General features: G+C 39.4%; 1 protein-coding gene across 10 annotated transcripts in view; it reads left to right on the top strand.

The window, feature by feature from the left end:
• Positions 1-23,493, top strand: part of Dennd4a (DENN domain containing 4A) — a 103,890-nt gene that overhangs the window by 44,265 nt on the left and 36,132 nt on the right. For 9 of the 10 annotated variants that reach the window (XM_052188043.1, XM_052188035.1, XM_052188042.1 and 6 more), the window contains 10 exons: positions 1,810-1,979; positions 3,231-3,472; positions 7,759-7,825; positions 9,462-9,520; positions 12,359-12,503; positions 12,784-12,959; positions 15,212-15,312; positions 17,465-17,683; positions 18,561-18,706; positions 22,676-22,809. In XM_052188043.1, coding sequence (XP_052044003.1) covers positions 1,810-1,979; positions 3,231-3,472; positions 7,759-7,825; positions 9,462-9,520; positions 12,359-12,503; positions 12,784-12,959; positions 15,212-15,312; positions 17,465-17,683; positions 18,561-18,706; positions 22,676-22,809 — 1,459 coding nt within the window. Of the gene's footprint in view, positions 1-1,809; positions 1,980-3,230; positions 3,473-7,260; positions 7,346-7,758; positions 7,826-9,461; positions 9,521-12,358; positions 12,504-12,783; positions 12,960-15,211; positions 15,313-17,464; positions 17,684-18,560; positions 18,707-22,675; positions 22,810-23,493 lie in introns of those variants that run through there. The other variant, XM_052188044.1, reaches the window with a different exon arrangement.

Genomic DNA, 23,493 nt, shown 5'->3' with positions numbered 1-23,493 from the left:
TGTCTTAAAGTGTTTCAGATGTTGTGTGAAAGGTCAGTTTGAGAAGAATGTGGAATTTTTTTAAACCTTAGGTTTAAATAACAACTTGACTTCATGCCAATTCTCTTTAATTTTTAAACCAGTGCAAAGTATGGAAAAGATGGTTTGTTGATATTTATATTAATTTAGTCAAATTTAATAGTTATATTTTATGATAATAAATAGTATTAAAACTAATTTGCAATTTTATGATGCATAGTTGAAGTTTTCAATTTTTTGTTGTTGTTTGTTTTTTCGAGACAGGGTTTCTCTGTATAGCCCTGGCTGTCCTGGAACTCACTCTGTAGAACAGGCTGGCTTCAAACTCAGAAGTCCACCTGCCTCTGCCTCCAAAGTGCTGGGATTAAAGGCATGTGCCACCACTGCCCAGCTAAACATAATGATCTTATTTATAAGAAAGCAGATTCTTTTTTTTAAATTAGAGTCCTGGACTCTTCTCCTTTTGATTCTCCAGGGGCCACAGATCACCAGTATTTCTAATCTTACTTTACACCTGCACTGTTGCGTCAGGACCTGAGAGACTAGAAGTTAACTGTGAATCCTCAGGGGACCTCAATGGCTAGCTGGCGTGCGATTAGAGAGAGAACCTTAGTCTATCGAGTTCATTTTGTCTTATAGATGACGAGAACCTGAGTTCTATTTGGAGATAGTAGTAGAGTGTAGAGCCCATAGTTCAGATTCCCACTTTATCATGGCTCAACCAGTGATTTTAAGGACTTCTCAGTCATGGAACCTCTCTTTTCTTCTCTTCTCTTCTCCTCTCCTCTCCTCTCCTCTCCTCTCCTCTCCTCTCCTCTCCTCTCCTCTCCTCTCCTCTCCTCTCCTCTCCTCTCCTCTCTTCTCTTCTCTTCTCTTCTCCCTTCCCCTCCCCTATTCTTTCTTTCTTTCTTTCTTTCTTTCTTTCTTTCTTTCTTTCTTTCTTTCTTTCTTTCTTTCTTTCTTTCTTTCTCTCTCTCTCTCTCTCTCTCTCTCTCTCTTTCCTTCCTTCCTTCCTTCCTTCCTTCCTTCTTTCCTTCCTTCCTTCTTTTTTCAAGGTAGGGATTTTTTTTTTTTTTTGCATTCCCCTGCCTGTACTGGAACTCAGTCTGTAGATCAGGCAGACCTTAAACTCAGAGATCCACCTGCCTCTGGCGTGCTAGGATTAAAGGCATGTTTTCAATTTCTAACCCCACAGTATTCAGTATAAAGCTCTGTTTCTAGGATATGCTCAGTGGAAGATACCTATTCCATGAGTAGATTAACATGAAACACTGGGTTGCTTGAAATTATCTACATATTAATTGGGATAATTTAGAATTATTTAGAAGTCGAGTTTGAGGTGACACCATTGTAATATTCTAAATATCTACTCTTTTATGTGTTGTCTTTCATTTGTGTAAGAATTTCCACTTAGACTCATAGGAGAATGTGTGTGTGTGTGTGTGTGTGTGTGTGTGTAACCATATTGAAAAAGTTAAATATATGCGTTAAGGTGTATGGCATAAAGTGAATGTTTAGGTGTGTATGTTTTTAGAGGGTTCTCTTCTCCATGTTACTTCTAATCTAGTTTTTGTAGATGAAGTTTGATAAATGTTAAATAATTTAATAGTTACAATCTTTGAAGGTTAACATGTATATAAATCCTACTACACTTTCAGAATTATCTAATGGATGTATATGCAAGTTTTTTACTTTCTACATGTGTGAAATAAGAAAGCATTTAATTGTCATTTAGCTTAAAATTACTTCCATTCTAGACACAGTGACCCATTGTTTCCCACTCTGCCACAGGTCTCATTTGCAGGTATCCCCAAGAAGACTATGAGTCGTTTTCACTGCCAGAATCTGTTCCCCTCTTTTGTTTACCAATGGGGGCAACTATTGAATGCTGGCCACCAGATAGCAAATACCCTCTTCCTGTGTTCTCTACATTTGTGTTAACGGGAGCCTCGGCTGAAAAGGTACGGTGCATTTAACTAGTTTGCTGATTTCTTGTACACTTTTAAGTTATAAGCATCACATCTTCAAGAAGCAATGTAAAAACTAACTAAACTGAACCAGTAATATAAATTTCTTCCATTTGGCTGAATTTACTATATCCAGAAACAGAAAGAGAGTTTTCCTATCCTCTCAAATGTTTGTTTTATTTTTAAATATTAGTAAAGACTTTCCTCATCTTCAAATGTTGATTCTCTCATTGGTTCATTTTCTGTGATAGAAAAGCTCCTAAATCATGTCAAAGACATTATAAAATGTAAAATGATTAGGAAAATAGACTTTTCTTGTTATTCTGGGACTAAAACTTGCGCTTGCAGGTGAGAGTTCTGCTCAGCTGCACCCCAGCCCTGCAGCAGCAGAGTGGCAGAGCGGCAGAGGAGGAGCTGCGAGTCACCTAGGCTAGCCTAGGCTAGCATTCTCATTTTGTGGGTGGGGAAATCATGTCACTGAAAAATGTAGTGAATTCTTTACACTTCTCATTTATCTCACTTTCTTACTAAATAATTTTCAAACATTCATATAAAAATATTGGCCAGGCAGTGGTAGCGTACGCCTTTAGTCCCAGCACTTGGGAGGCAGAGGCAGGCGGATTTCTGAGTTCAAGGCCAGCCTGGTCTACAGAGTGAGTTCTAGGACAACCAAGGCTACACAGAAAAACCTTGTCTCGAAACCCCCCCCCAAAAAAAAAGAAAGAAAGAAAAAATGTGTCCAATATTACTTTTTTGGTTTTGTTGTTGTTTTGAGACAGCATCTTTTTGTGTAGACCAAGCTGCTCCTGAGCTTGCGTAGACCCTCTACTTCCTGAGTTCTGGGATAATAGGATTGAATCTCCATGCTGAGGCTCAGGTTCTTTCACTTTTTATTTGAAAAATATAGTTTAATCAAAATAACTATTTTGAATAATAAGGATACCTGAATATATTACTGTACAGCTAGCAGATCTATCAAGAAGCAGTCAGCAGGGGTGGTGACTCATGCCTGTAAATCCAGCACTCAGGAGTGGAAGCAGAAGATGACAAGTGTGAGGCCAGCCTTGGGAGACCCTGTAATTTTGTTTTGTTTTTGTTTTTGGAAGCAAGATTGATTATACCACTGTGTTCCTAGTCCCTGGCACCTTGCCTGCACATAACAGGCATCCACTAAATATTCAGCTGATCACCTGTTTTGAATAAATAATATAAAGTATATTTATTAAGTGCTTTCTTGTTTTACAGGTCTATGGTGCTGCTATTCAGTTTTATGAACCATACCCTGAGGAGAACCTTACAGAAAAACAGAGACTTCTTTTGGGCCTAACGTCTCTGGTGGATGGAAAGTCTGATAGTTCTAGAACAATTCACACTAACAAATGCATCTGTCTTCTTTCTCACTGGCCCTTTTTTGATGCATTCAGAAAATTTCTGACTTTTCTGTATCGTTATTCCATCTCTGGACCTCATGCCCTTCCAATTGAGAAGTAAGTTTTAAGTTCTATGGTTTAAAATTTGATAGTCTAAGATGGGCATGGTGGTACATTTCTGTGAACTGGAGGCAGGCCTGGTCAACATAGTGAGTTCCAGGATGGCCAGGGCCATAAAGAGAGCCCATGTTTCAAAAAAAATTGTCAGCCCTCTCCTACTAGTAAGACACCATGCAAAATGAGGACATTGTTGGAGTTTGATTTCTGCCTTTCCAGGCTTAGACTTTGATCTTTTCCAGTTCAAGCTGTCAAGTCAGTTTCTGACTCTGATGAGAGATGGGAAGAAGTAGAATTTTCATAAGAGCGTTCAGATACAGCATTGCTTTAGTTGTCCCCTGCTCCTGTCTGCTCTCATGGTTAGTGGTCAAAACCTAGCACTTCCGAAATTCTCCAGTGTTGGAACCCCTTTAAAATCATACGAGGACTCAGTGAGTTTTTCTTTATGTGTTATGTTTTTCAATGCAGACATCTTATTGCAACAGAAGTTAAAACTGAATGATAATTTATTTGTTCATTTATAATCTACTTAACAAACTAGTTACATGTTTAAACATTTCTTTGTAAAGTAACTTAAAACAGTGGTTAGTGAGAAGAGTGAATTTTTACATTTTTATTAATTAATCAAATTATTTTATTAATCATTTTTCATTTACATTTCAAATGATATCCCCCTTCCTGACTTCCCCTCTACAAACTCCCCATTCCATCCCCCCTCCCTTTGCCTCTATGAGGGTGCTCCTCCACCCACTCACCCACTCCCGCCTCACTGCTTTAGCATCCTCCTATCCTGGGGCATCAAGCCTTGATAGGACCAAGGACCTCCCCTCCCATTGATGCTAGATTAGCCAATCCTCTGATATACATGTAGAGGGAGCCATGGATTCCTCCATGCATACTCTTTGGCTAGTGGTTTAGTCCCTGGGAGCTCTGAGTGGTCAGTCATGTTGGTTGATATTGCTGTTCTTCCCATGGGGTTGCAATCCCTTTCAGCTCCTTCAGTCTTTCTTCTAGCTCTTCCATTGGGGTTCCAGGCTCAGTCCAGTGGTTGGCTGTGAGTATCTGCATCTGTGTTAGTTAGGTGCTGGCAGAACCTCTCAGGGGATAGCTATAGCAGGCTTCTGTCAGCAAGTACTAATTGGCATTAACAATAGTGTCTGGGTTTAGTGTCTGCAGATGGGACAAATCCCTAGGTGGTGTGGTCTCTGGATGGCCTTTCCTTCAGTCTCTGCTCCATTTTATGTCCCATTTTTAGACAGGAATAATTTGGGGTTAAAAATTTTGAGATGGGTGGGTGGCCGCATCCCTCAACTGTGGGCCATGCCTATCTACTGGAGGTGGTCTCTACAGGTTGTATCTCCTCTCTGTTGGGAAGCCTCTAATGCTTTGACTGATTGAGCCCAGCTGAGTTCTCATTCTCAATTCTGAATTCAGTCAGTTGAGGTTATTGTCTTGGTCGAGGTATGTGAAGAGAATCTGACCTCACACAGATAATGTAAATAGAAAAGGGAGGGGCACAAAAGAAGTCATTTAGGACTGTGGATATTATTTTTTGGCATTATCCCAAAGCTTGGCAAGTGATAGTTTCTTCTAACGTATTAGTAATGCAAAATGTGAAACCTAAGCAGTAAAGTTTTCTTCTGTGTTCTATTAAAATCTGAAGGTCTCTCTCAGTCTTGACTGAACATTAACTCATGCATGCATGCATGATCTTATAGCCTTGTGTATTGGTCATTTGCACAGCAATGGTTCATTGAAGTTATCACGTCATCCGAAAGTAGTCAAATGTCTTCTTCCATATTACTATCTATAGCATCAGAAGAGTTTTAACATTTTGTGTGTGTGTGTGTGAGTGAGTGTGTGTGTATGTGCGTGCATGTGCATGCATGTTGGCATGTCTTTGCCATGGTGCACAGGTAGAGGTCAGAGGACAACCTGCAGAAACCAGTCCTCTTCTTCCAGTGTGTGAGTCCTGGGGATTGAACCAGCTTATTAGACTTGACATCAACCTTTACTTGCTTGTGCAAAACAAAACAAACAGAAAAGGCATTTTTTTTGTTTAGTTGTTTTATAAAGTTCATTGTGATGCTAGAGATCCAACCAGTTTTCAGAAAAGTTTTTGAATGTTGGAAAGCTTTTAGGTTCATTTGAAATTTTGAATTGAATTATTAACAAGTATTTCCAGTTGTTTTCCTTGAAGTAATAGCACTTTGTTTATTCTGTGTGGAAAATATCTGTTAAATAACTAACACTGGATAAGCTTAATTCCCCCATCATCTTCCAAACAAAAATGGCATTCTTTGTGGGGAAAAACAAAACAACAGTTCATTCATAACTCCATCCTGTAAGCGCTTTTGCAAAATCAAGATGGCAGCCATGCTTTTGTCTGCAATAGCAATGCTTTATGGGTACTTATCCTTTATCACAGAATAATCTAAATGTATACTCCAGAAGTAAGATGCAGGACAGATATTTACTACCTCAAATAACATTAATTCACACATTGTTTTTCAAGATTTATTTATTATTTTTATTTTATATGTGTGATTGTCTTGCCTGTAAATATGTCTGTGTACCACATGTATGTCTGGTGCCCTTGGAGGTCAAAACAGGGTAGCAGATCTCCTAGAACTAAAGTTGTAGGTGGTTATAAATCACCATTTGGGTATTGGGAACTGAACTGAGTTTTCTACAAGAATAGCACATGCTTTTAACTGCTGAACCATCTCTCCAGCCCCGGTTGAAACATTCTTAAATGAACTGGCATTTCTTTTCATCCGTAGCAGCTAAGCAGTGAAATGCAGCTTCTCCACCTGTTCACGCCCGCCTTGATTCCCATCGGTGTTAGCAGTTTCACTTACCGTGCCTTGGCACTATCATTGCCAACTGTGGGAGAAAGGCAAATGGAGTCTCTCAGTTGCCATGGAAAGAGTTTTGACCTTGCTCATCCTTCCTGAATGGGTCTTGGGCACCTTTAGAATTTCATGTATCATACAAAAGTCCTGATTTCCTGACTATCTGCTTCAGATAATCAAGTAGATGTGTCTTGTGCTCATTCCTCTAGTCCTTACTTCCCCTCCAGATTTTAAGTAAGAGTAGGGATTAGTAGCTTTTCACAGCGTCTGCACAGCACATAGTTAAAAACACAGAATAAATGACTTGTCCAGTTCGCCAATCATTTGTAATGATCTCACTTCTAAATATAAGATAATCTTTAAATAATATTTAAAGGAAAAACAATACAGGAAAAACAATACAAGAAAAACAGCTTATTCCTAAAGAGAATAAAATATTTTTATACTTTCTTTCCTTCTATAATATTCAAAACAAAATTTATTGATTGGCGGGGAAGTGGTGGCACACGCCTGTAATCCCAGCACTTGGGAGGCAGAGGCAGGCAGATTTCTGAGTTTGAGGCCAGCCTGGTCTACAGAGTGAGTTCCAGGACAGTTGGGCTGCACAAAGAAACCCTGTCTCAAAAAAAAAACCAAACTAAAACAAAACAAAGCAAAACAAAACAAAAAATCTTATTGATTGGTGAATGACTGTAATCTTGGTGCTCAGGAGGCAGAGGCAGGAGGATTACAAGTTCAAGGCTATATACCGAGATAATATCCCTAAGACCCAAAGGATGTACTTCAGTGAAAGAACTTGCTGGTGTGTGCAAGGTTTTGGATTTGATCCTTTTCACCACAAAAAACAAAAACAAAAACAGAAATCAAACCAAGAAGAAGCCATCTCATCGCTGTGGATTTTTTTTTCCATTGTTTAATGGAAGGCTTACTGAGGATGGGGAGTCTTCCTTGGTTGGCCAGGCTGCCTTGGACTCCTGAACTCAAGTGATCCGCAGCCTCCCACGGAGGTGGGCTACAGGTACAGCACCACACTCAGATTACTCATCCCTTACAGACATTTAATTTTTAGCACCTCAAATGGTTATGTCACAAAATATGAGGGATTAGTTAAAAATATATTACAAATATAAGAATTAATTGTAGTAATGTTGATTATTACCTTCTTAGGAAGAAGAAAACATGGTTTTAAGACACTAAAAGTAATATATTGTTGCACATAATCAGCTATTAACATAAAGTTTTACTCAGTTTAATCAGAGGCAACTTCAATGATTCAAACAACTTTTTGTGTTACTTTGTTTCCACAGTGCTTGGGGCTTTGGAGTTTAAATGCACAGGGCCTTAAAGAGCTTGAATTTGGAATAGCATGTTAACCATGTAGCAAATGGTGTTAATGTTGGAATCAACTGAGTTTCTGTTTCTGTTTTTAAGGCATATTTCTCATTTTATGCATAAAGTTCCCTTTCCATCTCCTCAGAGGCCACGGATTTTAGTTCAGGTAAGGCTCTTTTAATATGAAGGCATATGAATTATTAATAGCTCTGTCAGCATGTAACATAAGAATAACAACTTTATTGTGGGGAAAAGTAGAATAAGCTCTGGAGAAACCCATATTTTTGTTCCTGTTGGATCTAGGCTCTAATATTTTGCTAACTCCATCTAGAGAAGAGGCCTTTTTGGGCACACATGTAATCCCAACACTTGGGAGGTAGAAGCAGGGAGGTTGAAAGTTTGATTTCAGCCTGGACTACATAGTTAACTTCTAGGCCAGCCTTGTTTGCATAGTGGGTCTGTCTCAAGAAAAAAAAGAAAAGTATGCAGGCAGGTTATGACCCACCCACACACACATTGTTTTCTAAATATTTGAAAGTCTATGCCTTTGATGATCATGTAGCTGGTTAAATGTATTAGAATAATTATCAGAAATAGTTGTATGCTAACATATTGTAGGAGGGAAGAAGTGCCTGTGCCTTGGCTGCAACAGGGAAGTTTAAGTATAAATGTTTTCACGTTGAATACATGTCTACTCTTTTGCTTATATCTTGTTTGAGGTCTTGATAATTTAAATTGCCTATTTATTTAATCTATGAAATTATTCATACAGAGGAAATATTTTCACGTGTTGACACCATATGTATTGCTGGTTACCACAGCCCTGAAGGTAGAATTATTAGTATTAGAAGTCATTTAGCAGATATTTATTGGTTTGTAGAAATGTACGTAAATTTGAAAATGCAGATGTAATTATATGATATGGATATAATTTCTAGAGCATACTTTTTGATAGCATTGACAGCTGGTCTGCACAGCTGTTTATTACCTCATGACACCGAGTGCTGTCTAGCACACTCCATGTGGGACTGAGCTCCAGAGTGCTGTATAGAGCACGCAACAGAGTGCTGTATAGTGCACACTTGTGGGTCTGAGCGCCAGGCCAGAGTGCTGTAGATCACACACATGTGGGACTGAGTACCAGAGTGCTGTATAGCGCACACTTGTGGGTCTGAGCGCCAGGCCAGAGTGCTGTAGATCACACGCATGTGGGACTGAGTGCCAGAGTGCTGCATAGCGCACACATGTGGGACTGAGCGCCAGAGTGCTGTATAGTGCACACATGTGGGACTGTTTTATAGTAGACGCTGGCACATTTCCTGCATAGATCTTATCTAAATATTAATCTTTGCAGGTTACCCAGTCTCTGTTGCATGGCTCCACTCTGCTGTTACAGCACAAAATCAGCTGGAGAGTATGGGGGATGTTATGGCTATATTCCATTAAGACTGCTTACAAAGCAGAGAGCCCATGGATTTGTTACAGGCCATAACTTTACTGACACTAAATGTATTGTATTGAGTAAATTTAACCTGTTAACATATTTATTAAAATATTAAATTTAACTGGTTAGATTTATTAGAATAGATTTGGGGAAAAGTTGAAGACATAAGAGATAGGACTCAGAGTGAGAAGTTGGAAGGAGCCAGAAGCCAGGACATGCTTTAGAGAGTCCAGATAGTATTAACCTCTTGTACGCTGGTGATCTGGGAACTTTATGGGCAGCCTCATTAGTCCGTGTCTGTTATGTGTGTGGTGTATCAGAGTTCATCTTTATATTTGCTTTGTTTTAAATCTTCCAGTTATCCCCACATGATAATTTGATTCTCAGTCAGCCTGTTTCTTCACCACTTCCATTAAGGTAAGTAATGTTTCTTTACATGTGTGCATACACACTCCTGCATCCATACATCTGCCAACAGAGTCTAGAGGAGGGTGTTGGGTTTCTTGGAAGTGAGTTACAGGTTGTGAGCTTCCCAACATGGGTTTTGGAACTGAACTCTGATTCTCTGGAAGAGCAATGGGCATTCTTAGCCACTCAGCCATCTCTCCAGCCCTAATTGTTACTCAAGTCTAGTGTGAACTAAAGTAATGTATATGTGTATTGTCTTTCCTAGCTAAAATTTCAAATGTTAATAGAAGCACCTTTCATTTAACTGTTTCTTAGCAGGTTCTTTTTACTTAATATTAGGGTTAGTTTTTTTTTTAAAAAGAAAGCAAGCTTTTCAACAGTTTTTGGTATTTCTGTATATCCTTGTTATCACATACTTACTATGTGATAATAGATTATGAAGGCAGTTTTTTTGGCTCTAATTGTCCTCTAAAATATATCTGAATATATTTTCTTTGTCAAGTTAGGATTTCTCTGTGTAGTCCTGGTTATACTGGAACTTGCTCTGTAGATCATGATGGCCTTGAACTCAGAGATCTGTCTGTGTCTGCTTCCGAAGTGCTAGGGTTAAAGTTATGTGTCACCACTGCCTGGCTCAAAATACACTTTAGCCAGGTGGTGGTGGCGCATGCCTGTAATCCCAGCACTCCGGGAGGCAGAGGCAGGCGGATTTCTGAGTTCGAGGCCAGCCTGGTCTACACAGAGAAACCCTGTCTCAAAAAAACAAAACAAACAAACAAACAAAAAACAACTAAAAACAAAATACACTTTAAATTTAATCCAAAAACATACTTATTAAACAGTACATAGTTCATCATTCTAAAAGTTCAGAGAAGTTACAAAGTATGCTTTTCCCTATAGTATCATTTCTTGAAATTTAATTAGCTATGTAATTTTTCTGTCAGAAATAGTTATGGTATAATTAAACTATTATCTTGCACGTGCCTTAGGGAGACCAGCTGCCATCTTTGACATTCTGTAAGAATTACAGATGGTTTCATCATTAGCCCTTAGCCCAGAGCGATGAGTGTTTCCAAGGAAGCCGGGCACACTGATTACAAATGATGTCAGTGGCCAAAAGGACTTTATGTAGGTAACAGCATTGTTGACATATAATTTACACATCACAGAAGTCATCCAAGTAAACTGTGCAAATCAGAGATTTTATTCACAGAATTGTGCAGCTACTATTGTAATAAAGTTTAGGAAACATTACTTATTCTATAAAACCAGCCCTGTGTTCTTGGCTGCTAACCTTGATTCTGTCTGTTCCCACATTATATGCTCAAATACATACGCACAGGAGTGCACACATGTACACACACACACATATCTGTTGATCTTCTTTACCATTCTACAGATGTTTCTTGTACATTTTATGTAAATGAAGTGATACCGTTTTTAGTCTATTTGTTTCTCACTTCCTTCACTGAACATGTTTATAGGTTCATTCATGTGCGGCATACACCACTGCTTTAGTCCTTTTCCTCCAGATAGTATTTCATTGTAGGAATTCAGTGCATCCTGTTTATCTGTTCATTTCTTAGGAAGCCTCTATATTTTGGCTATTACAAATCACTTTGTTTTGAACAGATGCAAGTTTTTTGTGAGCATGTTTTCATCTTTTCCAAAAATCTTATTATTAGTTTTTGCTTCATCATAAAAAAAATTAAGCCAGTAAAACCAGTTCTTTACCATTATACAGGCAAAATGTTCATTGGTTACTAGATTACTTGATTAGTCCATATTTTTCCTATCTAGAACATCTAAGTTTATTGTTTTATTAATTTGCTTTGTAGATGTTTCTCACCAAATTGTAGCTCTTGATTTCCTAATGCTATTATTATTATAATAGTGAGTTTATATTTATAAATCCAAAGTTAAATATTTGTATTTCCTTAAAAGGAGACAGACCCTAAAAAGGCATGGTTTTGTGATAAAGAGTACTATATATAATTAAAAACCTTTAATTAAAGTCAGGCATGGTAGTGCATGCCTTTAAAAATCCTGAGACCTGTGAGGATGGAGTAGACAGGTCTCTATAAGTTCAAGGCCAGCCTGGTCTAGATAGTGAGCTCCAGGATAGTCAGGACTATATAGTGACACCCTTACTCAAAAAGACAAACCAAAGACCCTTCTGTTAAAGGATTAGCTTCTGAGAAAACATTCTTTTAAGTAACTGAATTTGTTTGAGAGGACATTATGTATACGACAGATCTTTTTACATAAAATGAAGCAGATATGCAGGTGTGTTAATGAATACCAGTAATCCCAGCACTTAGCAAGCCAATACAAGAAGATTGACAATTGGAGACCAACCTGGGCTACATAGCAAGACCCTGTCCCAATAACAATGACAACGAAACATAGTAAAAGCAATATACAGCAAACTGGTAGCCAGCATCAAACTAAATGGAGAGAAACTTGAAGCAATCCCACTAAAATCAGGGACTAGACAAGGCCGCCCCCTTTCTCCTTATCTTTTCAATATTGTACTTGAGGTACTAGCTCGGGCAATTCAACAACATAAGGAGGTCAAAGGGATAAAAATTGGAAAGAAAAATGAAACCGAACAGGTCAGGCAGAAGACTTGTCATTTTCCATCCTGAGTGCACTGCGTAAAGTGTATGACCTTAAAAGCTCTCGCACACACACTTTTTCACACGGCTTGTGATAGGCACAGTGTCTTCCCTGCCCAAGAGCAGCAATTACATTTAAAGCTAAATATGCACAGCCCTGCTCTCCTAGATAATTAGGATTTTAAATTGTTGTTTTGTTTTTACTGTGTATTTTTGTTTGGACTGACAGTGGTGGAAAGTTTTCAACACTACTCCAGAATCTCGGCCCTGAGAACGCTGTGACACTGCTGGTGTTTGCCGTAACAGAACATAAAATCCTCATCCATTCCCTACGGCCCTCCGTGCTCACTAGTGTGACAGAAGCATTAGTGTCTGTGAGTACCATTTCTTACAAGCAGTCAGTTCAGCTTAAACTTAATTTATTCATGTGATTGAAAATCATTTTAATGCTTAACTGCATTTCAGAAAGAATTAGATTTATACATTATTGAAGCAGTTTTAATTTCCTGACTCTTAATTTTAGTTACAATTATTTAACTCATTATCAAACATTGAACTACAGGTAATAATCTAAAATATAATTTTGTGTATGTGCTGATAACTTATGCTTTGATATCAAAATCCTAACATTCTTGCATCTTCTGTTTCTCCAAGATGATCTTCCCTTTCCACTGGCCCTGCCCATATGTCCCTCTCTGCCCACTGGCTCTCGCAGATGTCCTCAGTGCACCGTGCCCATTCATAGTAGGCATTGACTCAAGATACTTTGATCTTTATGACCCTCCACCCGATGTCAGTTGTGTCGACTTGGATACCAACACCATTTCTCAGTAAGTACACTTGAGACTTTACAGCATAGACTTAGTAACTTCATTGTCTCTGTATGTGAATTTGCAGTCTATAATTGCTGACTAGTGTTCTTATGAGATATATTAATTTTTTTTGTATTTGGAGTTTACCCATCTCCTTGTCAGCTCTTGCTGTGCTCCAGTAGAGTATTAGGATGTTAGAGGTTGTCATATTGGAAAAAAAATACACTTTTAGTTCTCAGGCTTTAACTATTTAAGAAATATAATCTTATGCTTATTTAAAAAAATATCACAAGGGAAATCAAGGCAGATAGAAGTTGGGGTCGGAGAGACGGCTCAGTGGATCAAGTGCTCCTGCAGAGGACATGGATTCAGTCCTCAGCACTCACATAGATCTAACAACTGTCCTTAACTCCATTTCCAAGGGATCTGATGCCCTCTTCTGGCCACTGTGAAGACTGCACATAAAATTGCACACTTACATATAAAATATCTTTCCAAGATGATGATTGAGAAGCTAATAAAAATAGTGCCAAGTATCTGCATGGCATGGTATCCTATATCCTGACCTGCTTGAGTTCCAGTCTGAACAACAATTCAGAAGTATAAGCTGAATAAACCGTTTCCTCCCCAACTTGCTTCTTGGTCATGGTGTTTGTGCAGGAATAGAAACCCTGACTAAGTTAAGAGGCGCAGTCCGCCATGGTGGGGAAAGGAAAGTGTTACAGCAGTGAGACAGCTGGCTGTATTGGGTCCACCATCATGAAGCAGAGAGAAACAGACGTTGGTTCTTACCCCCTTTTCCTGTTTATCTGTATCCTAGCCTCTGGAATCGTGCTGCCCATGTTTGGGGTGGGTCTTCCTGTCTCAGTTAACCTAGTCTAGACAATCTCTTACAGACATGTTCAAAGACCTGTGCCCATAGTGGTTCTAAAGCTCATCAAGTTGAGTCAAGACCCACCACCTGTGGTGGCTGTCCTTGGTTGTCAACTTGACTATATCTGGAATGAACTGCAATCCAGAAGTGGAGGGCACACCCGTGAGAGTTTTGCTTGGGTTAAAATGTGTGACTTGGCTTCCTACCTTTGAGGTAGGAAGAAGGCACACACCTTCGATGTAGATCTTGAGGTGGGAAGACACATGCCTTCAATCCATATCTTGAGGCAGGAAGATGAACACACAAAAATAAAAAAATAAAATAAAATAGTGCCAAGTATCACAATAATTTTTATAAACCTTTTTTTTTTTTTTTTTTTTTTTTTACTTTTTTTGCCAGATGAGTATGGGAGAATCACAACTGAATTAAAAATCTTTTCCTGTACCAATACTTTAATCTTATTTCCCTGTCAGTATACTAGTATACTGTTATCAGAATACTGGTGCATCATAGAAAATTAACATGTTTCAATTTTAAAATAACCTATAATTTATACATAATTTCCACTTTTCACATTCTGGGAATGTAGCTTTTAAAAAGTGTTTCCTTATTTGAATCCACATTTTCAGATTAGTTTCCATCAGCCAGTAAAGAAGGAAGGAACAGCTGCAGCAGCGTAGCACCCACAGGACCAGGTTAAAACATCCGGGTTAGTCCCTCTGAAAATCCCCAAAGCTACTTTAGTTTTGCACTTAATAAGGAGATATGAATAGGGTTTCCTGTTTATATACTGGTCTTAAGGACTGAACCCAGAGCTCACGCAGGCTGAGCATGCCGTCGCTGTGGTGCCCTCCTAGTCCCTCTCTGTTTTAATAAGAGCAGTACCAGAAAGTCTATCAAGTTAATTCCAGAATTGCAGATCGGCTCTCCACCTTTGCCATGTATCCAACCTCAGTTGGGTGAACCATTAGAAAAATTGGGGGATAAAAGATAATTTGTTTGGAAGCATATACACAGTCAAAAAGCTTTTATTCCTTAAAAAAAGATTAACCAATAAAATATGGGAAATATTTTTATGTGAAGATCATATTAACATGGAATTACTCAAAGCAAAGATTTTTTACAGTAATTTATTTTCTTTTATTCACTTCACATCCCAATCACAGCCCCCCTTCCCTCCTCTCTTCCCAGTCCTGTCTTTATGAATTCCTCCCCTATGCAAATTAATTTTATATTGTCACTATCCCAATCTGCCTCTGTCAGATTTTCTTCATTTCTGTCAGAATGTGTTCCATTTTTTGTTTGATGGCTGTTTCCCCTTTATGTATAAATGTGACAGAAATATACCCCCTCCAAAGGTCCATGTAACAAATGTATTATTGTCTTTTAATCTCAGAACTGGTGACAAAAAGAATGTAGCCTGGAAGATTCTTCCGAAGAAGCCATGTAAAAATCTGATGAATACACTGAATAATTTGCACCAGCAGTTGGCAAAATGTAAGTGGATAACTTAATTAAGGTGTATAATGTATCCTGAGAAAATGACTGACTTTGTTTGAATTATTTTTCTTTTTTAGCTAAGGATATATAAGTAATAAGGAAAATAGAGAATGTTTACATGTCATCCTTGCACAGGGCCCATCTGTTCTGAATAAATGCTAGTTTGTGTAACTATGTTGCTAAAGGGAGTTTTTGTTTGTTTGTGTTTGTTTTTGTTTGGATTTGGTTTTTCGAGACAGGGTTTCTCTGTGTAGCCCTGGCTGTTCTGGAACTCACTCTGCAGACCAGGCTGGCCTCGAACTCAGAAATCCACCTGCCTCTACCTCCCAAGTGCTGGGATTACAGGCGTGCGCCACCACTGCCCAGCTAAAGGTTTTAAAGAAAGTTATAACTGGACATTTTAACTCACACATGTAATCACAGCACTTGGGAAACTGAGGCAGGATAATCACCAAAATTTCAAGTTAGCCTTGAAACTACATAAGTTCCAGGCCAGCTAAGCTACTGGTAAGACCGGGCATATACCCAGAGGATTCCCCAGCATGCAATAAGGACACATGCTCCACTATGTTCATAGCATCCTTATTTATAATAGCCAGAAGCTGGAAAGAACCCAGATGTCCCTCAATGGAGGAATGGATACAGAAAATGTGGTATATTTACACAATGGAATACTACTTAGCAGTTAAAAACAATGCAGAGTCCAGCAGCTACTGTAGCCATATAAATAACTCAGTTGAGTAGTCTGTCCAACTCTAGTGAAGGACAGATTGCAGAAGATTCAGCCATGGATACCAAGGACAGGATTTCTGCTTTTTAAAGAATGTGTGTGTGTTTGTGTGTCTGTCCATTTGTGTCCATATGCACATGGAGACCAAAGTCATGTGACTCCCTTGATTACTCTCCAACTTACCTTTGAAGTCTTGTGTATATGTATGTGTATGTATGGTGTGTGTGGATGACGTGTCTGTGTGCTCTGGCCCTGAGTGTGGAGGTTAAAGACAACTCTCAGTAATTAGCCCTTACTTTTCAACCTGTTGGTCTCTTCTTGCCTGCTGCTGCCCTTGCATACTCCAGGCTGACTGGGCCTTCAGCTTCTGGTGATTCTCCTTTTCTGCCTCCCATTGTAGGAGCACTGGGATTACTGATGCAGGCTACTACATCTGGCTTTCTGTGTGTGTTATCAGGTTTGCATCCCAAGGCCTTTTACCCACGGAGCCTCCTCCCTAGTGTTATGAATTACTCTTAAGCTTAACTAAACTAAAAAAAATTATTTTCATAATACTGTTCTTTCAGAGGATCCAGATTTGACTCCCAGCATCCATATGGTGGCTCACCATCATCTGTAATCCCAGATCCAACAGACCTGGTACACATACAGGCATGCAGGCAAAATATACACATAGTAAAATAATAAAATCTTTGTAAAAATTATATTTAGACCATCAAATGGTCCGCCGTGTGATCTTTTCTGTCTAGGAGTCCTCTTGTAAACTCGGACTGTGTGTCGTTGGCAGGAGTGCTTCAGTGGCCCTGACCCTCCTCCGCCTCTCATCAGTGCGCTCAGTTGCTCCTGCTGTGGAAGGTAGCTCCCACGGATGGCTCCCGGGCTTCTCAGTCCACCTTACCAGAAGGGACTCAGCCAGGGGAGCCCGGTAAACTGGTGGTAAACTACTCTTTACCACCTATTGGCTCTATCATTGAGTTATCCAGGAAGAGGCTTTTAGCCTGCCTGCACTCGGATTTCATGAAGAAAGGAGTCAAAATGATTGTCTATTCTATGTTTCCAGTGCTATGGTTATTAGGAACTTTCCTTACTAGTGTGTGTATACACATACATACTCACATGTACATATGCAGTTACAGCATGAACTTACTCTGATGATAGATTTACAGGAATCATTCTAGGTATAAGTTAGATAAAATATGCTCAACAGAACCTAAAAGTGATAGACAAGGTTTTTGTTGTTGTTGTTGTTGTTGTTGTTGTTTTTGAGGTTTGCATACTGTGGAGTGATGTAAATGGAAATGGTTGTGTGGAGATGTTGTGGTTATGTGAGCAATTTTGAAACAAGATACATTTGCATTAAAACTAGCCATGAGCCTTATTTTTCATAGACAGAATTTCAAACCCTGTATTTCTTCACAGTGCAGCAGAGACCAAGAGATGATGGACTTATGGACTTAGCAATGAATGATTATGATTTCAATTCCGGGAAGAGGTTGCACATGATAGATCTGGAAATCCAGGAAGCATTCTTGTTTTTCATGGCCTCTATTTTAAAAGGCTATAGATCATACTTACGGCCAATAACACAAGCCCCGTCTGAGACAGCGACAGATGCAACCTCTCTTTTTGCCCTTCAAGGTGAGTGATCATATAATGTTATAGTTTCATGTTGTTAAACTTAAACTTGTAACAAATCATTTGTTCTCTGAATTAATAGTTCCTATTTAGCAAAGCACGTACCTCCTCTGAGGCCGTGTGAGCGCCAGCTCTGTAAGGCAAGTTCTTCATTAACTGAGAACTAACTAAGAACTGAGAACTTCAGAACCTCTGGAGCACTTTTAATTTCACTCTGTTGGGTCACATTTGTGCTGAGGTACCGACGGTCTCTGATTTCAGGGTTGCCAGGAACCTCTGGGACGGTCACCTCCGGGCTTGAACATCCTTGTTTGTTTTATTTCAGTCTGCTTTACAAATACTGTTTTTTCTCTATACTACAAGGGAAAAGGGGAAGTTGGGAAGCCTACAGAACAATTAATTGGTCTCATGCTATGTATTTACTTTCTCTTGTATTTAGTATTTGAAAAAGAAATTAATCTAGTAAGTATGTGCTTGGTGCCATGTAATGTTGAACATTTGGTGTATCTCAGTAAGAAACAGCTGTGCTTCTTTTGTGGAGTGTGTAATCAAGAAGTGAGCAATGAGAAGGTAGTAGAGTGAGCAGACTCAGTTACAACCTTAAATAGGGTAGTGCAGAGCGCCAGGGAACCAGGGGCAGAGAAAGCATGCACACAACATGAAACATGCTTGCGCACGAGCAGCAGTTGCAGAGACTGAGACGTCTCTTTTCTATTGCTTTTCCTGTCGTCCCCATTTATCAAAGAACTTAAGTTTTGTTTTGTTTTGTTTTTAGGTAAAATAGTGTACAAACTGAGAATATAGATGATACTGTTGATCAAGTTCCTTTTGGCCAAAAATTTTCTGAATCTATTTTCATATTATCTATTATCTTGAATAGCTTTCTTAAGAAGCCGGGACCGATCACATCAAAAATTCTATAACATGATGACCAAAACACAAATGTTTATTCGCTTCATTGAGGAATGTTCTTTTGTCAGTGATAAAGATGCAAGCCTGGCCTTTTTTGATGACTGTGTGGATAAAGTAAGTAGTCTGCAGTAATCTGCAGTGCCCTGGCTTATTTTATGTGACTGTTATAAATGTTATTGTTTCTATTTATAGCTTGTAACAAAAATCTAAAATAATTTTATTTTCATACTTGAACACTTACAATGAGAATTTGGGCATCCTCCTAGAAATTGCAGCACATAGTTTTATAAAACTTTACTTTATTTATTGTTAATAGTAGTGTAAGTGTGTGTGCATCTGAGCACATGTGGGCAGGACAGAGAACAGTCTTGAGCAGTTTGAGAGTCCGTCCTCTTCTACCATGGGTTCCAGAGATGGAGTAAGGTGTTAAGCAAGGTTGCCTGTTTGGCAAGCACTTGTATCTGCTAAGCCATCTTGCATACTTCTTTTTTTCAAAGATGTTTTTTAAGATCACTGTTTAATTATATACATATGTATATGAGAATGTGGGAGGCCAGAAAAGGGCATTGGATGCCCTGGAACTGGAATTATAGACAGTTGTTTGCTACCTGCTGTAGATGCTAGGAACCAAACTCAGGTCCTCTGCAAAAGTAGTAAGTGCTTTTAACCATTGAGCTGTCTCTGCATCCCCAAAAGCATATTTCTAACAGGTGTTTTGTAAGAATTTTATCTTAACAAGGCTAAGGTTAGGTTCCTAACCCTATCTTTGCACTTACAGAGTGGGACATTTTCCCAAGCACGTGAACCTCTGACATTCTCAGATATCACACACTTAGAGTAGAGAGAATACATAGCATAATAGATGTCAGATAGCTATTTTTACAATTGAGAGTGAATTTATACCTTTATTAACTCTATCTTAAATTTATACATGAAACTATTCATTTTCTGCTCAGTCTTTTCATTATTAGGCGAGATGGAGCTGGGTTCATGCTGGAAACAAAAGAAGCAGGAGAACAGTGGCCCCGGACACACTGTCTAATCCTGAGTGTGGTTAAGAAAGTTGAGTTGCCTAGAGGAGACACTGAGCCTCAGCCATGAGCAAAGAGCTTCCAGTCAGAGATCTAGCTTGACATGGGACTCAGAACAAGAAGGAAAGAACATCCTTCCTGGGGCAGACAGGTATCCTCAGGATATCAGAACTTAACCAGCATGAGAAGATGAGAGGAGTAGATGGTGAAGTGTAGAGCTCAGGGGCCTTCCCAGGGTCAGCAGAGTGGGGATTGGGCTTAGCAAATGGGAGGTTAGACGTTGACTTGCATGAAGGAGATGCCAACATGGTAGACATGAAATTCAGTGTGTACAGGCTTGTCAGATTAGAGTGAAGACGTCATCTGCATGGGAGCAGAGCACCAGAGGGGGGAGAAGGTTACATAAAGGTAGGAAAGATGTTCAAATAAGTAAATGTATTCAAAGTGATAAGGATGACTGTGGTCAGGAAAGGGATCTACACATACAAACTTAGGGAGAAGTAGAACAAGCCAAGAGACAGAGGGAGGAGGGCTTTGGAAACACGCTATTGGTTTTCCATGATAAATAAAGAGAAACAGCTATAGGAATAAGCACATGTATCTGTGTACATATACATATATTCTGTAACTTTGTATATTGAGAGAACCTGGGAGCAGCCACACCTTAAAACCAAAGAGGCATAGACTCTGACTTCTAAAAAGGAAAAGGGATCAGGAGTCTTTGGAGAAATGATTGGTTACAGATTTAGGACAAAAAAAATCATAGATAAACTTTTTTATTAGATATTTGCTTTATTTACATTTCAATGGTATCCCCTTTCCTTGTTATCCCTCTGAAAACCCCCTGTCCCATCCCCCTCCCTCTGCTTACCAACACCCCACCACCACACTTTCCTGACCTGGCATTCCCCTTCACTGGGGCATCAAGCCTTCATAGGACCAATGGCCACTCCTCTGATGTCTGAAATGGCCATCCTCTGCTACATATGTAGCTGGAGCCATGGGTCCCTCCATGTGTACTCTTTGGTTGGTGGCTTAGTCCCTGGGAGCTCTGGGGGTACTAGTTGGTATTTATTATTGTTCCTCCTTTGGGGCTGCAAACCTCTGCAGCTCCTTGGGTTCTTTCTCTAGCTGCTTCATTGGGGACCCTATGCTCAGTCCATTGGTTGGCTGTGGGCCATGCATATTTTGATCCATCTTCCAATAAGGATCAAAGTATCCACGTTTTGGTCTTTCTTCTTCTTGAGCTTCATGTCTGTGAGTTGTATCTTGGGTATTCCAAGCTTTTGGGCTAATATCTACTTATCAGCGAGTGCATACTGTGTGTGTTCTTTTGTGATTGGGTTACCTCACTCAGGATGATATTTTCTAGCTCTATCCATTTGCCTAAGAATTTCATGAATTCATTGTTTTTAATAGCCAAGTAGTGCTCTATTGTGTAAATGAGTAGTACTTCATCGTGTAACTATACCACATTTTCTGTATCCATTCCTCTGTTGAGGGACATCTAGGTTCTTTCCAGCTTCTGACTATTAGAAATAAGGCTGCTATGAACATAGTGGAGCATGTGTCCTTATTACATGTTGGAGCATCTTTTGGGTTGCCCAGGAGTGATATAGCTGGGTCCTCGGGTCTATGTCCAAATTTCTGAGGAACCTCCAAACTGAGTTCCAGAGTGGTTTCACCAGCTTGCAATCCCACTAGCAATGGAGGAGTGTTCCTCTTTCTCCACATCCTCTCCAGCATCTGCTGTCCCCTAAGTAGAGAAGTAGAGAAGAAGGAGGGCAGAGTGTAAAGTAACAGCAAGGATACCTGAACGACCATACGAGGCTGGGTTTGTAACTTAGGGGAAGGTGGCATGCCTACTCAGTGTAGGGCTCTGCCTGAGTCCTCAGCACCACACACTCTCTCTCTTTCTCTCTCTCTCTCTCTCTCTCTCTCTCTCTCTCTCTCTCTCTCTCTCTCTCTCCCCCCCTCCCCTCTCTCTCATACACATACACGCACCAGTGTTGAGTGCTGGTAGGGCTATGCTCCTGGCTTACTGTACTCATTGTATCTTTGTTGGGGACATTGTAGACATCTCCTCCCGAGAAAGGAGCTCAAAGACAAGTTTATTAGAGTTTGGGAGAAAAAAATAATAGCAAGCAGTCTGTAAACGTTGGCAGCAGTGGGCGGGCAGGGCAGAGAAGAAACAAAGCCGTGCCTTGTGAGTGGGATCTGGGAAAGGTGGTCTGTGCAACAGTGAAGTCGGCAAGAAGCCACGGGTCAGAGCAGGGAGAAGACTTCAGAGGAGGGTGAGAAGCCCGGAGGCTCAGAAAAAGCATGCCAAAAGAAAACAGTAAAAAGAAAAGTTAAAGTTATATTTTCCTGAGTTAGAACTCAGAAACAGGCAGGCTCAGCAAGGCTTCAACACAGGAAGCTCCACATACAGCAGCTGAAAGGCTTTCTGACAAGCTGAAAATAGAAAGTCAGCTTCTTCTATACAAACAGGTTTTTAAATATCCTCTGACAGAATGGAAATAAGTGGTATTCTAACAATAATTACTTTGAGTTTTTCAAAAATGAAGTAACACTAATATTCATTCTTTAATTGGAAAATAAACAATATAGAGATAGTATCTCACTATCACTCACATTTAACATTTTGATAATCTTGGTGTGCCTGTTTGGAAAGAAGATATACAAAAAAGTCTATATGACAAACATAATCACCCTCCATTTAAAAAAAATTAGGAATAGAGAACTGGGCATGGTGACACAGACCTTTAATCCCAGTTCTTGGGAGGCAGAGGCAGGCAAATCTTGTGAGTTCCAGCCTGGGCTACATAGTGAGACGCTGTCTCAAAATAAATTAATAAGTACAATTAAAACAAAGACATAGATACAGATAAAATTAGAAATAGGGCCACCAAGATGGCTCAGCAGGTTAGAGTACTTTTAAAAGATAGTTCTGTAGCAGATCTTGATGGAAAGGTGTATTTAACTACCCATTCCCCTGTGAATAAATCCTTGCCTAACCAATGTGGCTTTTAAATGCATTTTAAAACTCCAGGTGGATACGGACAAGAGTGGTGAAGTTCGACTTATAGAACTGGATGCATCTTTCAAAAGTGAACATACTGTTTTTGTGACACCACCCGAGATCCCCCATCTACCCAATGGTGAAGAGCCGCCATTACAGTACAGGTATTCAAGAAACAGCATATGCAGTTGACAGGAAGGAATCCCTTACCAGTGGCATAGCTTTCTAAGAATTGTGGTATTTTCAAGTACAAATTTTACAGACCTCTAATTTTTAGGTGGTAAGCAAGCCTATCCCACATCCATTAAATTTTGAGGCATAGACAGAAAAAAAAAAACAAAAACATTTTTTAGATTTTTTGAGATAGGGTTTCTCTATAAAATAAATTTTTCATTAGCTTGGGTAGATCTCTAATTGTATTTAAGTATGCCTGTCAATACTTGTTAAATTAGAGCAGACAACACTCACTTGTAGCACTTTATTATAGAATTTTGATTTTGACTTTTCACTAAAAGCATTTTCCTCCCTCCTACTCCCTCTTTATGGCCACACACACATTGATTAATAAATGTAATTTAGATTCATTATTGCTGCCTTAATTTGTATGACACACAATTTTAAACTTATGTTTTATAATTTTTTTAAGACATGAAATTTTAGACTTGTTGACATCGACTACGTTAATTTAGGAATTTTGTAAGAGACTGCTGAGAGATTGCTGACTAGACTTAAATGTGTGTCGCCCCTGCAGTAAGGGGGAAGGCAGAAGAGTCCTGTGTTCCCTAAGATGGGACCTTGGGGAGGGGGGGGCTCTTACTTGCTTTCAGTGCTATCTACATGTACTTTTA

This window comes from Apodemus sylvaticus, chromosome 7 (assembly GCF_947179515.1).
Source record: "Apodemus sylvaticus chromosome 7, mApoSyl1.1, whole genome shotgun sequence".
In the NCBI taxonomy this organism is placed as follows: domain Eukaryota; kingdom Metazoa; phylum Chordata; class Mammalia; order Rodentia; family Muridae; genus Apodemus; species Apodemus sylvaticus.
Note: the sequence above shows the minus strand (reverse complement) of the source record. Positions and strands in the feature narration are given on the sequence as shown.